Here is a 16117-nt window from a genome sequence, read left to right as displayed (position 1 = left end):
TTGTAGGGAAAATTTAGATCCCTTTGGTAACATTACTGATTCAACTATATGGGAGGTCCTTCAAAAGTGCCATATTAAGGATGCAGTGATGACAACTGGTGGCCTTGATACACATGTAACAGAGGGAGGGGATTGTTTCTCCACTGGACAGCGTCAACTCTTATGTCTTGCACGTGCACTTCTCAAGTCTTCCAAGGTATGCATAACAACAGCGAGTTTTCATTTGCTTCAGAATAGAAACTTACATTTCCAGTGTCAAAGACCATTGTCAAATCTGTACTCAGCAGAAGTGAAGATAGGCTGAATAAAAAATACTATTTTAGAGTTGACTGGGAAAATGTGCAATTTTATGTGTTATGTTCTTATTTCCCGTCATGGTTCTTTTTTCTAAAATACAAAATACATTGATTATTTACCTTTTATACCTTTGTAAGGTTCAAGAGTGCATGAAAAATCATACTCTTATGACAAGGAGTATATTGTATACCAAATATCAATGAATGAGCTCAACTTCAGTATTTGTGGCTTAGCAGAACATGATTTTCAAAATGTATATTTTTACTATAAGTAGTAATCAACTGCACCATGATTACGAAGAAAAAACAGGTACATGCATGATCTGTATGCTTAGTTTATACCAAGAGAGAATATTGTATACCAAGGGGCATAGTCACCAGGTTCGAGTTCGAGTTCGAGTTCGAGGACCATGAAATTCGAATAAAGTTCGGCAACTCAAATTTTGTCGATAAAATTCGACATATAGAAATTCGAAAAAAAAAATGTATATTAAAGATAGATATATCATATGCATATGAGAAATGGTATGGAGTGAATTTTATCATGATTATCCTTATAATCAGACTATTAAATGCTTAATATCAAATTTTATATCAGAATAGATCAATTTTTCAGTAGCTACACTCACCAATTGTTAGCTTAAAACCAAATATCAGACCTTTATGACTGCTGCAACCACAGTTTGTTAGCCCACATACACATGCCAATAACAGATCAGCCTTATAGAGAAATAACTAGCAGAGCTAGGGAATGAAAATTTGGAGATTTGACCACAAAAAAGTGATGTTTAATGCTTGATACTTGGTGACCAACCCTTGCAAGGTCTGAAAAACGCCGAATTTCCCTTGAAAAACGCCGAATTTCGAATTTAATGCTTCAAATTCGGCGTATCTGGTGACTAAGCCAAGGGGAATAGCCTCTTATGACAAGGAGAATATTGTATACCAAATATTATTGAATGAGCTGAACTTCAATATTTGTGGCTTAGCAGAGCACAATTATCAAAATGTATATTTTTCTGTAAGTGGTAATCAATTACACCATGATTAAGTGGAAAAAACTTGCATACATGATCAGAATGCTTAGTGTTGTAACAAATAGTGATTCAGGTTGTAAACATGGGTGGGCCTTGTTACTGCAAAATCTAGCACCCTAGTGCAAAGCCTCACTAAGCATTTTAGATTAAGAGCAACAATGAGATCAGTCACCATTGTCGCCTTAGCAGCTGCTCCCCTGCTTTCTATGGTCGGATACTATCTCCACAAGGGGGATTTCCCCAACAAATCTGATGGATTAGATAAGCCAAGTGCTCCTAGGCTAAATACCCTCTAAGGGTTCTACTAAGAAAATCACCCAAGTATAAATGTTAAATAACTAGGGTTCTAGGTAAGATAAGACTCATTCCGAGACAACAAATTCAGAGGACCTATGGCTAAATCTAGAGGGCTTAGCAAGTCTTGGAGAGGTTCAAATAGATTGTCAAACACACGTCCTTTTTAAATTACAAATGTTATAAACTAGGGTTTCAAGCAGCACAATTACAGCATGTAAATATTTATTATAGCAATAACAAAATAGCCCAAAATTAATAATAAACAAGTGAGAAACAAAGGCTATTTAAGGAGTAAAGTAGGAAAAATATTACTACAATTTTCAATGGCTAAAAACACATAAATCAGTAAGAAAAACCCTAGACATCAACCCTAATTAAGGGCTGAAAAATGCATGAAAAATAATATTTATACTTTTCCAAATTGGTACATGCAAAGCCTAAGAGGGGCCGACATTGTATGTGCAACAAACACCCTCCTCTTTCTAGTTTGACTCCCTTTGATGCAAGTGAAAGATGACAATGAAGCAACTTCAAATGAGCAAAGATCTAGGTAAGCCGTCAATCCTAAGTTGCAAAAGGTAAATAACAATAAGCAAACCTATTCTACTTTTGCTGGAAAGTAAATGGTAGAAAGGAAATCTATTCTATTTGCAAAAATGTAAAGCATAATGAAAACTAAGCAAATATAATCTATCTTGCTGGAAAGGAAATGGCATTAAAGGAAATCTATTCTATTTTGCAGGAAAGGAAAGTCCTAGTTTACGCTTGCAAGAAGGAAACCACACTTTGCATAAAATGAATTGCAGAAATCAACATTCAAGAAGAAAGCAATGTAAGAGCTAAATGGTGACCTAACCAAGCCTCAACTCAACCAAAGTGGCCTCAGAGCATTCATAGGCTATAAATCTACTTCTACCATGAATTTGGAGTGAATCTGGGCAAGGAAGATCTTGAAAACAAATTGTTACAGGATTGCTACAAGATTGTTATTTCTCGAGTTAACTTGTTGGCTTAATATTGTAAAAAATACACGAGAAGTATTTGTAATAATAATATATTATATATAAGAATGTACAAGTGATGTCGAATGTTACATTGAGGACCCGCATATATACCTAAGCAGGTGTCTCTTCATGACTGGGCATGTCTTTTAAACATGCCTTTTCACTTAACTAATGACTACATAACATAATCATTACTTGATTATTTTATATTTACATTTATTTATATTTATAGATATTTATTTTATTTTATCCCATTTATGTTCGTAACATTGCCCCTTCCTTCAGAAGCTTTGTCTTCAAAGCTTATTGTTGTTGAATTTTCTAAGTCTATCCATTAGAAAATTAATCTGTATTCAGTTGATTTATTTCTTCTACTTGTAAATTCTGAACAAGTTATTTAAAACATTTAAATATCGAAATAAACACAATACAGTGACAACATCTACAGATCATCAGCTGAAAGAAAACAAACACACAAGTGACACTGTTATTTTTGGACAAATATCCCTGGAAAAACCCAATGCGGGAAAATCGGTGCAGCTATTCCGAGGGTTTATTGTTATGCAGTATTTCCTTGAGTACAACTGGGTGCCTAACCGGTTCACCCGACAGAGAAAAATACACGACAGCAATACCTCTATATTCGGAAATAGGTATTCAGAAAACCTGTCCCACGAAACCCTCTCCGACGACTCTAAAGCTCAGCGCTGGCCCTTCTGGCCTCTGCGTTAGCCCCAGGACCATCTATGTCAGCCCTCTCAGGCACTATGTAGCCTCTGGGACCCTCTGCGTCACTCTAGCTGGGTCACTCCAGTTGCCCTCTGCGTAGGTCAGGTCTACTCCTCGCTGCCTCAGCGTTGATCCTCTTCCTGGCTCGAATTGATGATGCAGGCTCTATGCGTCACCCCTTTCTTGTTGCTTTCTGCTAGGAACAACTTTTTTCACTTGGGACAGCTGTTTCCGCTGTCGCTGCTCTGCTCAGCTGATGCCTTAAGTTATCCTGTGATCTGCAACCATGCTCGAATACCATGTTGGAATTTTTAAGTTTATCCGTCAGAAATTCTTCCTGTACTATCTGATTTATTTCTTTCTACTTGTTCATTTACTTTACAAGTTATTTACCATGTAAATACTGAAAATAAATACAAGTACAGTATCAACACATACACATCATCAACTGAAAGAAACAAGCACACAAGTGACACCGTTATTTTTGGACTAATATTCTCGAAAAAACCCTATGCGGGAAAACCAATGCAGCTATCAGAGGTTTTTATTTTTAAGCAGTTTCAGAATACAATCTGGGTGCCAGAAATGGCTCACCCAATAGAGAATGCCCTCGGCAATAGTACCTCTTAGTCGAAGACAAATATTCTCGCTAAATCACCGGATGAACAATCCCACAGGCTACAGCAACACTGCAACACTTCTCCTGCTCTCTATCACCCTTATAGGGACTGTGTCACCCTATCTAGCTCTCCAGCACCAATCTGTCCCACGAAATCTCCTAGTGTCAGTCTCTCTGACCCAGCATCAACCTAGCGTTAACCTATTTGGCCCAACATCAACCTCCTGAGGCTCTATGTCAGCCTTTGGTGCCTCTGCGTCTCCCACAATGGCCCTCCTTAGGCTCTGCGAAGCTCCTGGCTGCCTCTGCGTGGCCTCTGGCTGCCTCTGTGTGGCCTCTAGCTGGCCCTGCATCAACCCTCTCCCGGCTTCTGCGTTGATGCTCCCGGTACTATCTCTGCCTCTCTGCTACTGTATTCACTGCCCCTCAGCTACAACTCTGATCACTCCTTCGATTTGCTCGGCAAGCCCTGCTCCAGAAAATCGAATTCTTCATCAACTCGGAATGTTCTCCAACTGACCCTCAAGCCTCCTCTTATACTTTTCTCGTTGATCCATCAACGACTGGGATTAATTATTTAATCAACAGCTAATTTTAGATTTGGCTTGATCCATGACTTTTGGACCATTCTAACTCAGTTTTATAGTAATTCACATTAATATTTTATTTTTCCTTAGTTTAAACTTAGGAAGTCCGTTAAAAATATTAATTATTTTAATATCTCCCAAACTAGTTAGATTCTACCCAAACCATTTTTGGGCCTTCGAGATCTTATGTGTTATAGCCTCTCCACCAATTTTTGTCGCTAGAGTACATCAGATGCTACCCCAAATCAACAAATAACTACCATACATGATTCACAACATGCTCTCATGTCCTTGAGCTTCGAGCAGTAAATATAAAGAAAAATCAACAAAAAACAAAAGGCAAATGAAGAGGGGTGGAGAAACAAAGGTTGGGATAAAAACAAAGGTTGGGTTAACTCATGCAACCACAATTGCTCACTCCTCACATCTGTACACACAATATGTGGACTTTCTCATTATTCTATCCTTCCACCCATGGCATTTTGCCTTGAAAGCCTATCATCCTTGTTGAAATGTGGTTGTCATTGATGTCAACCCAAGCAGCACTAGAAGATGCCCCGCCTTTGATGACAACTATGACATGAAAATTTAAGGTCTTTGTGGTCAAGGTCACCTTTATTAGATTCTCCTTGTCATGTCAATTCTGACGATATATGGCACATCCCGAGGGTCCTCACAGTTTGAGAGATATGCTTGTTCAAAGATGAAGCCCCACATTGTGGTCAAATCCCCAAAAGTTGATGATGTAGCAGCTTTTCTTTGGCTAGAATAATGCTCAAGCCATAAGAAATTTTATTAAGAATTAAATTAAATTTTATCATGGGAAAAATACCTCGTGGAGGGGATCAATATTTTCAAGTTTGCAGGAAATGTGGCATAGAGGTCTGTTTCCGTACAGAAACGGGTACAAAACGCGGAAACGCGTTTGGTATGGCCATGAAACGCGTTTCCAGTCGTACTGCCACGTTTCCCGAAATAGAAACGTGGCCAGTACGGCCAGAAACGTGTTTCAGGGTCGTACAACCCACGTTTCCTCATTAACTTGTGTTTTTTTTAATTTGTTTTTTAACTTACTTTTAGGGTATGTTAGTGACTTCTAGATGTGTTTCTAAAGTTATAAAAGTGAATTTTTGCCCTAATGTTGATATGCAGTTCATCAGGAAGTTTGAGGCATATGCAGTTCATGGTAATGTTAAATTCTTAAAGTAAAAGTGATATTCTCCTTTATTTTTCATTTTCATCCTTTTACTTAAATTTTTAACATTACCATCAAATGACTCAGTATGTTTGAGAGTGGTTTCGCCCTCATTGGATTTCATATGGAGAAAGTAGAATTTTAGATCTCACTCAAAATCCAGCAGACTTATTTGTTTTTCAGGATTTCAGGATTGGGGGGATTGCAATGTTTCCATTGGATTTTATCATGTACTAAGGTATGGAACTTGTATTTAATCAAGAGAATCAAGCCCTCTATGCATGGGAAACTCCCAATAATCAAGATCATGTAGGGTACTAGGGTATGAAACGTGTATTTAATCAAGAGCACTAAGGTCGTTCGACTATGTAGGAGGAGACTCCCAATACAACAATGGTCCTTCTAAAGAATGGGATATGGATGCAGAAAATCCTGATTTGGATCTCTCTCTTGCAGCCTTAGTCTTTATTGTACTTGAAGCCTCATATATTAATATAAATAAAGGCTGATTTTGAGATTTGGATATATAATAAACGTTGCTTTTGCATATTCCGATATTTTTATTTTCATTATGTGATCATTCATGAGTAAATGTGATGTAAATTAAATCTTAATGTTTAAGTGTAATAAATTATAATGTATCATTTATGCTTTATGATTGCACATATATATATATATATATATATATATATATATATATATATATATTCCCCGTTTCCAAAATTTGGGGAGGTCGCATTTTGTATCGCTTCCCGTTTCGGAAACTCGTACCCGTTTCCCCGTTTCATGCAACTTAGGTTTTAAGGTTCCCAAAATTTGAAATTTAAAATTTAAATATCCCTCCAACTCAAGTCGGCCTCAATTAAAATTGAAATGCTTTCCTTCCTTTTGAATTTTGTTCAGCCCTCCTAGAAGCCTCTCTAGACATTATAAAAAGAGGCTCACTCTCTCCTCAAAGGCATGCATTTGGACACCTATCTTATGTGAGAATCTTTTTGACATCTCTGCGACCTTTTTGAGTAGTCCAACCTATTTAAAGGAGGTCGAAGGTCTGGGTATTTTGGGTTATGGTTTGAAAAGGGTTTTGTTGGGTTCTTTCAAGCTCTTTTTGCAGGTGGAATTCCCACTATGTTGAAGGGTTAATTTTCGTCCATATCTAGAGAAGACATTGCTCATTTGATGAAGTGATCTGTGCCAAGAATTTCACTCCAACTATAACTTTCGTCCTGTTGCACTCGTTTTGTCAAAGTCATGAGGAAGCAAATGTACCATATTTTTTTTCAAAGGATCGAGGTCATCAACCATCAACACTATGTTATTGTTGTTGATTTTGGGTAGCATCGTATGTGCTCTAGCCTTGAAAATTGGTGGAGAGGTTAAGGCACATGAGATCTCCAAGACCCAGAAATTGTTTGGAGAAATTCCACCCGAATGAGAAGTTATTAAAATAATTAATATTTTTAATGAGTTTCTAAGTCTAAACTTAAATAAAAATATTAATGTGTATTAATAAAATATGGATGAGAAAGTTCTAAATGACGAGGATCAAGCTAGTTCTAATCTTAGCCGTTAATTAGGGACTTAATATTGGTCGTTGAAGACTCAACAAGAAAAGTATAAGAGGAGGCTTGAGGGTCAGTTGGAGACACACCAAGTGATCAAAGAATTCAATTTTCTAGGGCAAGGATTGCTGAGGAAATCGAGTTAGTGATCAGAGTTGCAGTGAGGGGCTGTTCAGCAAGGGATTTTCATTCGAGGCTAAAGAATACATAGCAGAAAGGCAACACAGTGTCGAGAGAGATAGCGCAGGCCCTAGAAGGGCTGATGCAGAGGACGCAGAAGGCTGACGCAAGTGATGCAGAAGTCGTAGAGGTTGACGCTAGGCCTCAGAGGTAGTGCTGGGGAGATTTTGTGGGGCAGGCTGGGAGCAGATCAGCAGATTCTGAGCCGAGAGAGAGTGATGCAGATCTTGGAGGAGTGACGCAGTTCTAGAGCAATGCTTGGAGTAGCTTTCGTTGTCTAGCATAGGGAACAGCTGGAGTCGCTATGGGATTTGATCATCCAATTGCTGATTTGCCGAAATATCTGTCTCCAGATAGAGGTACTACTGCTGAGGATATTCTCTGTTGGGTGAGCCATTTCTGGCACCCTAGTTTTATTCACGAAATCTGCTTAATAATATAAACCCTCTATATGTTGCACCAGTTTTCTCAAATTGGTTTTTTTCGGGGACTATTGTCCAAAAATAACAGTGTCCCTTGTGTTATTGTCTCAGTTTATTTCAGTCCATGATCTGTATTTTTGTGAAGGCTGCAATAGTGCTTACTTCGATGTTTATGCAATTAAATAACTTGTTAATGTAAAGAACAAGTAGGAGATTGTAAACCGGTAATTGCAATATGGGTTTCTGATGTGTTAGATTCAGGAATTTTCACAATTGTAAACCCATTCTGCAAATTTTTAATGTAAATGATGCTAGTAAGACCATGAATGTATGTAACAACCTAGGTAAACCTATTATTTTGGCGATAATTTCATCCTAGGAGGTTTTTCGTCTCACTGACTCATCTGTGTTTCTAAACACAGATGGTCGGCAAAGTTTTTCCTTCCAACCTCACCCCAAAGCTAGGGTGGAATTTGTCATCAAAGTCTTAGGTGAGTCCTAGTGTTCTAGTCGAGTCTTATGTAAAAGTGATTTGGGAATAATTTAAGCTAATTGGCTAAATTATTTTATTACAAATCACTTGGTCTACTAGATCATATTGTGTCGCAGAATTGGGTATGTAATTTGAGGGTCCAAGCCGAATGAGTATTCCCCCTTTGAAGGTTGAATTCGTAAAAATCTTATGTAAAAATTATTTTAGTGCACGATCCCTCATACTTAGACACCATGGCTAAATTATCAAAGGGTAGAACAAATATTTAATCCCCTCAAGTGTCAATTAAATAAATTTTCTGGCAAAATTAAATTAAAATCTTAAGCCAAAAATTTAATTAATTAGAATCAAAATTAAAAGTTTAGAGAAATTAAATTCTCCAAGTGGAAAAATTCATGAGTATCAAAAGAATTAATTTTTGGAGACCCCCACCAAGGGAATATTGGAAATTTCAAGAAAAATTGGACCCTTGGACCTTGGTGGTTAAGTCAAAGTGAATTTTTTGATAAAATTAGCTGAAAATTAGTTGGAGTTGAAACATATTTTGTACTCATAAAATTATTAGAAAAGTGTTCGGTGGTTTTTCTCCCAATAGGGTTTCCACCTAAAACTTCTTGTGCATTGTTATCTTGATGTGTTAATGTTTACTTCTTGTTAATGCTCTGAAAATTAATAACTTTACTGATTAATAATAAATATTGATTCACCCCCCCCCATAGTATTTTCAACAATCCCATTTGTTTCATCATTGTTCACATGCCACCAATTGATTGAAGGATGTAACAAGGACATGTCTCTCCCTTTAGGGGCTGGGAACACCTAATAGGATCGTTTATTAGCCACTCCTACCTAGGGAGGTAACATTATTACATGATCAAATCCCTATATTTGGAAGAGAAGCCCTGTCTGAAGTCTCAATTTTCTCTTGATTAACAAGCTTGGTTCACTTAGATGCACTAATGATTAATTGTACCTAGCGGTAAAGATGTAGTAGTGGACATTGTTTGTGATTGGCAAGTGGTTTCCATTATGGGCTAGGAAACTTAACCAAGGCCTAGGTCCACTAGAGGAGCATTATGACACCTTACAAGTGAAGCGTTGAGAGCCATGGGACTCGTATCACTTGCAGTGCATCATTCCATTCCTTGGGTTCCTACAACACCCCAATAGTTTACGCTTTGCCCCACACTATTCATGAGATGATGCACTTGGACCAACATGCCCCCAATTGACTTTGTAGTACGTACAGGTTGTGGCAGTTGATCTGAGGCCCAGGTGAGGTTTGTCTCACCCCATGAGACATGGGAGGGCTAGCACCATCCTTTGAGCCCTCAATGTTGGGGCAAAGTCGGCATATTCTATAACCAAGAGACCCATGAGACCCATTTTGTTCCACAAACACAAAACTGGGGTCCGTAGGATGATTTGCATGGAGACTTAGGAGCCAACCCCTAGAGGATGATTTTTGGAGCCCTCTTCACTCAACTTGGCACTAGAGGAGCCCAACGCATGCCTCCAAGAGGCCCACTCATGCATGATGTCAGCATTTCGGCCCTCTTGTGGGTGATTTCTTATGTTTTTACACTGGCTATGAGGTTGGCTTGTGACCTCAATTAGTTTTTCACATCATTTTACAACTAAGGGGATTTTACGCTAAATTAGAGTTCATTAGACATGTATAAATAAGGGAGAGATCATTTGATCCCCTCATCATCATCACTTGGACAATTCGACCTATTTAGATAATTCTGCACTTGTTCCTTCTTGGCTATTGGAGATCTTTTGGTTGCATTTCGATGTTTGGAAGCTAATTTAATTTTTTTTTTGGAGCTACTTCTTTGGATAATGGATGGATATACTACATGTTGTCTTATAAGTGCTTAATGTTGATGAAATTTTCTCTTGAAATTGTTTAATGTATGGATTTGTTGGTTCTAGAATATGCTCAATTGTGCCCAAATAGTTGAAAATCAATTTTTTAAAGTATTTCTAGTTGAGTATTGCATATGTTATTCATTGTATGACATGTAATGGATGTTCCTAGTGGAGGAATTCCTTAAGTCTTCATCAAACTCCATTTTCCTTAAAAGTGGGTAAATGCTAGAAGTTGGTACCTAGGGCATCAATTTTTAGCCTCCTTGGAAACAATTGAGCTCACCTTGAGCCTCCTAAGATCCATATGCCCAAACAACAAGGCATCAATCCAAGTCCTTGGTGGTCAACATTACTTTTTCTCCATACTTCACTTAAAAATTTCAGTGCTCTTAAGGCAGGACGTCTAACTAGGGCTTAGAGCGACCTTCTTGGGAGAGGTGTTGTGTGAGTTTAAGAGCCTAAACATTAGGCCTAGGGTCTTTGCTACTTGACCTCCAAGTTTGGTGGGGATCCACTTAGATTTTGTCCATAAAATATCTTGCCATAGGTATTTCCCTAAGGGAAACCTAGCTATTCCTCTTCAACTTGGGGACTTCTTTGAAGGTTGTATGAGCTTAGTTCTTGTTCAAGTACATCATAAGAAGTTTTTTCTCCTTATAGCCTTGATCTCGGGAGTACCTAGAACCACGCAAATTCACAAAACCTAGATCTCATGCTCCCTATTCCTATGTCTCTAATAGAAATTGAATTGCTTCTTCAAGCCTTGTACCACAAAATTGAGCTTTCTTTGGGAGATTCTACCCCATCACCTAATACCTTAACCCTAGAATACCTTTCATAGGTGACTATTTCCTACTAGGGCTCCTCCCATTGGTGAAAGTCTGTAAAAGAAGCAAACCTTGGTTGTCATGACAGTGAGCCATTGTCCCATTGTTATAGCTTATCTCCTAGTCTAGCTCTTTGTGTTGTAGGGTTTTCCTCTCCAAGGCTTGCTAGATTTTGTGGTAACATAACCCTAATTCTACAACAGCTACGATATGGAAGAATATACTCACAATAAATTTGCACAGAAGTACCATAGAATCACCATTCATCATCCAAGAAAAAGAACCATCCAATAACAATATCATCCCTAAGACAATTTGCCCATTTAATGCTCCATAGCAACCAAGAGAAAAGAGACAAGCTAGTGTACACTCTCTCAAGTATGGTATGACAATGATCCAAGGCTCAATCAACCTCCCTCTATTTATATGAGGGAAACCAAAATTTAGTCCAAATACACTGAAAACCCAAAAAATAATATAAATTGGGATTACAAGTTAGGTAAATCATAAGCCAACCTCAAATATAGTTATCTTAATGATAAAACATAAGAACAAGCCTCAAGTAACCCACATGTGTGAGCTGAAATTGTCTCCAAGGGTGACATCATCCTCTAAAAGTGTATATCTCACAAATGTATCTTCTCACCAGAGATCAAAAGTGTTTGATGGTGGGAGTACTTTAACAATTATTATGTCACATCCAAGACTCAAACCATTTTCTATTCATCGAGGAAATGTATACCCCAATCCTACAGTCCTGCATAATTTGATCGAAGTAAGAACTAATCATCTCGACCTGGAATGTGATGGCTGTCAGGTGATGTCAAATTCTCATCTCTGTAAAGGAAACAATAGACAGACCATCGATCGTATTGTCTCCAAATCTAAAGTTTGTGGTCCAACTTTTATGTTTGATACCAATCCTAACATACATGTCCATCACAATGATTATATTGGCTCATCTCAGTTATATGTGAGTCCTCAGCAACATTTTCCTTTGGCATGTCTCCTTGTCACATCTCAGGCTATGTCAAAAGGTTCGTCGAACTTTAACCTTGAGGTTCGAATTTTGTTGAACCTTAAAAAAAAATTGAGGTTCTGAAAACCTCATGGAACCTCATAGCCATTGACCAAGTCCATAGATCAAAACTCATAACTTCATGTCACAACTCAAGCTTGTAATTTATCCTTGCAATTTCCATGTCTGTGATAACATTTTTTATGTTTACTGATGTTCTAAGTTACCAAGATTCAGATACGGATACGGATACGGATATGCCAACTTTTTGAAAAGCCAGGATCCGGATACGACAAGGAAACGGCAAATATAAACAAATATAAAATATTTTATAATTATTAAATTTAAATTTATATAAAAATAAAAATAGAAACAATTCTTTTTAAATATATAATTTTTAGTACTTATCAAAATAATTATTACAAGAATAGTATAAAATTAATGTATCATTTATAAATATAATTTAATTATATAAAAATATTTAAATTTTAAATATATATATTTTTATATAATACATTTTTAAAAAATTATTAATTTAATAATATTAAAATTAAGACATCGTTTATAAATATTTAAACTTTAATTCATAGTTATTATATTTATATTAAATGGTTATGAAACTTAATTTATAAAAGTTACTTTTCTACACTTCAAAAAAATTTAAAATTTAAATAAAATATCTAAATAAATGTTTGGTGGCTTACCATAGATATGCATTAAAGCTTATAATAAGGAAAAAGTAACTAGCGGCAAACTAGAATAATAAATTATTCGCACTCTTGATCTTTTTCATTTTGGTTGACGCTCAATTTTCTAGTTTCATTGACACCCGTTAATAATTCATTTCTTAACCTGATAATGGTTTATTATTCCCTTTTCTGATTTTTTTTCATTTTAGTTGGCGTTGAATTATCCAGTTTCACTGACTCCAGTTGAATAATTAATTTATTGACACATATTATCGGGTTGTCTATTAACTCGTCCGCATATTTTTTCATACTAATGTTTGAGCTGACGTATGCTTCAGAATTTTGCGCTAACATCTGACAACTTAACACATCGACCAATGTTGGGGGCGTATCTCCTCGTATCCGGATCCGAATCCATCTCCGATTCGGGGATCCGCGGATCTAGCCCTTTGGCCGGGCGGATCCGGTAACATAGCTGATGTTAATTTCTTACTATTTTATCCTATAATTCATTTTAATATATGTGTCTATATATAGATGAACCTAATGGCAAACCTCATCCAAACCTCATCAAAAAATTCGAACTCAAACCGAACCTAATCATTGCTGAACCTGAACTCAAACCCGAACCATGTGACATTGATCTCAAGAGACCACATAGTGTTGATGGTATTGTACCTTCATCCAAATAGATGTGGGATGTATTTTCTCCCAACATCCTGGTTTTGAAGTTCAAAAAATATAACGAGTGTGTGCTACAGAAGCAGAAGATGTGCCATCAAACCAGCTTGCATTTGATCTCTCCAGCACTAGACAACATCCACGGCTGATAGAATTTTCCCATTTGGCAAGAAGTTAACATCTGTTCATTATTACAAGTAGATACCCTAAATGTGTGACTTCTTTCATTTCAAAACCAGAATGAAAAAATGGTCCAGCATGTATAGGGAAACTTGCAGAGTTGAACAGTCATTATTGCAACCCTGTGCAATGGTGGGTAGATAACACCTATAGCATATTTCTTCAAATTTAGACGAACTATGAGATAATTTAGATTAATACGTACCTATTTTCAGGCCTACTTTCAACTCAGTACTCAGGAGGTTTCCAGCATACACCCCTTCAAATTTTGATGTAGCCCTATTTTTCTGGATGACAAAGCACAGATGAAAAGGACTCTGTACCTTGCAAATGATCAAGTGACTTCATTGGTTGGAAGATTTCACCTGATAGCTTCATCTTGGACATTCTATGGTAGGGTAGGAGCAGAATAAGTCCACTTGGCTACTAAAGTAGCAGTTTTGTTCTTTTTGTTTGATGTGGAGCAAACATGTAAAGTGATTAGATTATGATGTTCTCATGCACTCCCGAGAAGAGCACATGTCCTGCAGTTGGATCCAGCAATTTACCTCTCCTTTTAGGAGGGGTACCCATAGTAAAATTCTTGGTGAGCAGAGCAATTTGTGACATGATATAGTCCTTATTTATGGGCTGGTTGCATTCTGATTTTTGGGTACTTATCTTGTGTACAGATCCAAGAGGTAACACAGGCCAAGTATTTGGGCATAGAAAAACATTCATTGATTCAAAAGTAACCCATTTTGCTTTTGGTTTTTTGATGAGGGTTTTGATGTTGATAGTAGAAGACAAATTAGCCCCACAATGAACCCCTTAAGTAGCCTCAAGAAGTGATAGGTATAACTTGGAAAAGTGAATGGGATGTTATAGGAAAGTTACCAAAAGCAGGAAAAACTTCGACAAAGCAACCCCATGATCCCTCTTCATATTTCTCTTGATGCTTTTAATATTACCTGCTCCCACTATTTCATCTGTCTCATTGTCATCCTAATTGCCAAAGTTTGTGTTATACACAATAAACTAATGTTTTTATAGTCAGTATTCAGCAAGGTGTCTTGGCATGTAGGCTACAAATAATTTTGGATGGTCAAAATTTCCATTCTGTGTTTCATTGGATGTTTGTAATCAATTGGCTTCTGGTTTCAGTTGCATGAGATCATCTAGTTAGCATTAGTTTTTGAAATTAGAAGCATCATTCCATTTTGGAGAAACTGCAAAAACAAAGACATCAGGGTTTGGAAAACTTTTATCAGAAGTAACAAGTTGGTAAAGTAAATATCCAATTATAGGGAAGCTAATTGAAAGGTCTCTGCATTACTTCTGAGAAAATTACAGGTTTCTATATATCTTGTTCCCCGTTTAAAGGCATTAGCAGCAAAGTTTAGTTTTTGAAACAGTAGACTGCCTATTCGAATAGGTGTTTGTTTAACCCATATGCCAGTCTGTAATGGTGTTGATATGCATGCAGGTTTTGTGCCTAGATGAATGCACTGCAAATGTAGACCCACAAACTACATCATTACTCAAGGAGACTGTGGCCACAGAATGTAAAGGCATAACTGTAATAACAATAGCACACCGTATTAGTACCATTGCTAATATGGACCGTGTGCTTATCTTTGACCAAGGGACAATTGTAAGCATGGAATTCTCCTATCTTCTTGTCATAAATTTATAGGGCTATAGAAAAAGAGTAGATAGTAAATAGTTCAAGTGTAAAACTACTCAAAATTTCGACACTGATCAAATTAGAGGATTACTTCAAAATGCTTAAATTCATTCCAGGGAGAATGATTTTCCATTGCAATTCAATTACAATGTGGAATGATGACTTAAATATTCCCCTTCTTGGAAATGTTTGTATCCTTATATTTACAAACAAGATCTAAATTACTGTTTGAGTAAGTCAAGTCTAAATAATGCCTCAGTTTTATTTTGTTTCTGTAGCACACACTCCAATTATTCTCATAAACCTCCCAGCTTTACAAGGATGTAATTGATCTCATTCAAGGGATTATTTGAGTCTTGACACTTGCACATATAAATACTACACTCTTGAAACAAGAAGATTAATAGGTCATGTTGCCGCAAAATCTAGCAGGCGAGGGGCAAACTCCCACCCAGGCGAGGGGCCAGACCTTATGGAAACCATGAGGAAGGGTTGCCACTGTCACCTCAGCAAACTTTCTCCTACTCTTTCGTGGGATTTTTACTAGTGTTGAAAAAATTGGCATCAGCAAAAAATCAGTGAGGTTACAAAACACCTGCTCGGAAACATCAGCGAAAAAATTGACAAACCACGGCAAACACTAAAAAATGCAAAACTTATTCATTTTTTCAAAATCAGAAGACATTGGGAAAAATCAAGAAAAAATCGAAAAAAAATTGCTAAAGGAAATCGCTTATTAGGTTCGATTTCAACCCATGCA

At 37.0% G+C, this 16117-nt stretch overlaps 1 protein-coding gene across 2 annotated transcripts in view; it reads left to right on the top strand.

Annotated features, from left to right (window-relative positions):
• The window catches only part of ABCC13 (multidrug resistance-associated protein 11), a 547614-nt gene that overhangs the window by 446903 nt on the left and 84594 nt on the right, over positions 1–16117 (top strand). For both annotated transcript variants that reach the window (XM_089375024.1, XM_089375023.1), the window contains 2 exons: positions 7–196; positions 15157–15324. In XM_089375024.1, coding sequence (XP_089231150.1) covers positions 7–196; positions 15157–15324 — 358 coding nt within the window. The remainder of the gene's footprint in view (positions 1–6; positions 197–15156; positions 15325–16117) is intronic.

Source organism: Pinus tabuliformis, chromosome 8 (assembly GCF_031772625.1).
Source record: "Pinus tabuliformis cultivar Carrire ecotype Pingquan chromosome 8, CPIR1, whole genome shotgun sequence".
Taxonomy (NCBI): Eukaryota; Viridiplantae; Streptophyta; class Pinopsida; order Pinales; family Pinaceae; genus Pinus; species Pinus tabuliformis.
The sequence above is the reverse complement of the archived record's forward strand: the minus strand, read 5'-3'. Positions and strand labels throughout refer to the sequence as shown.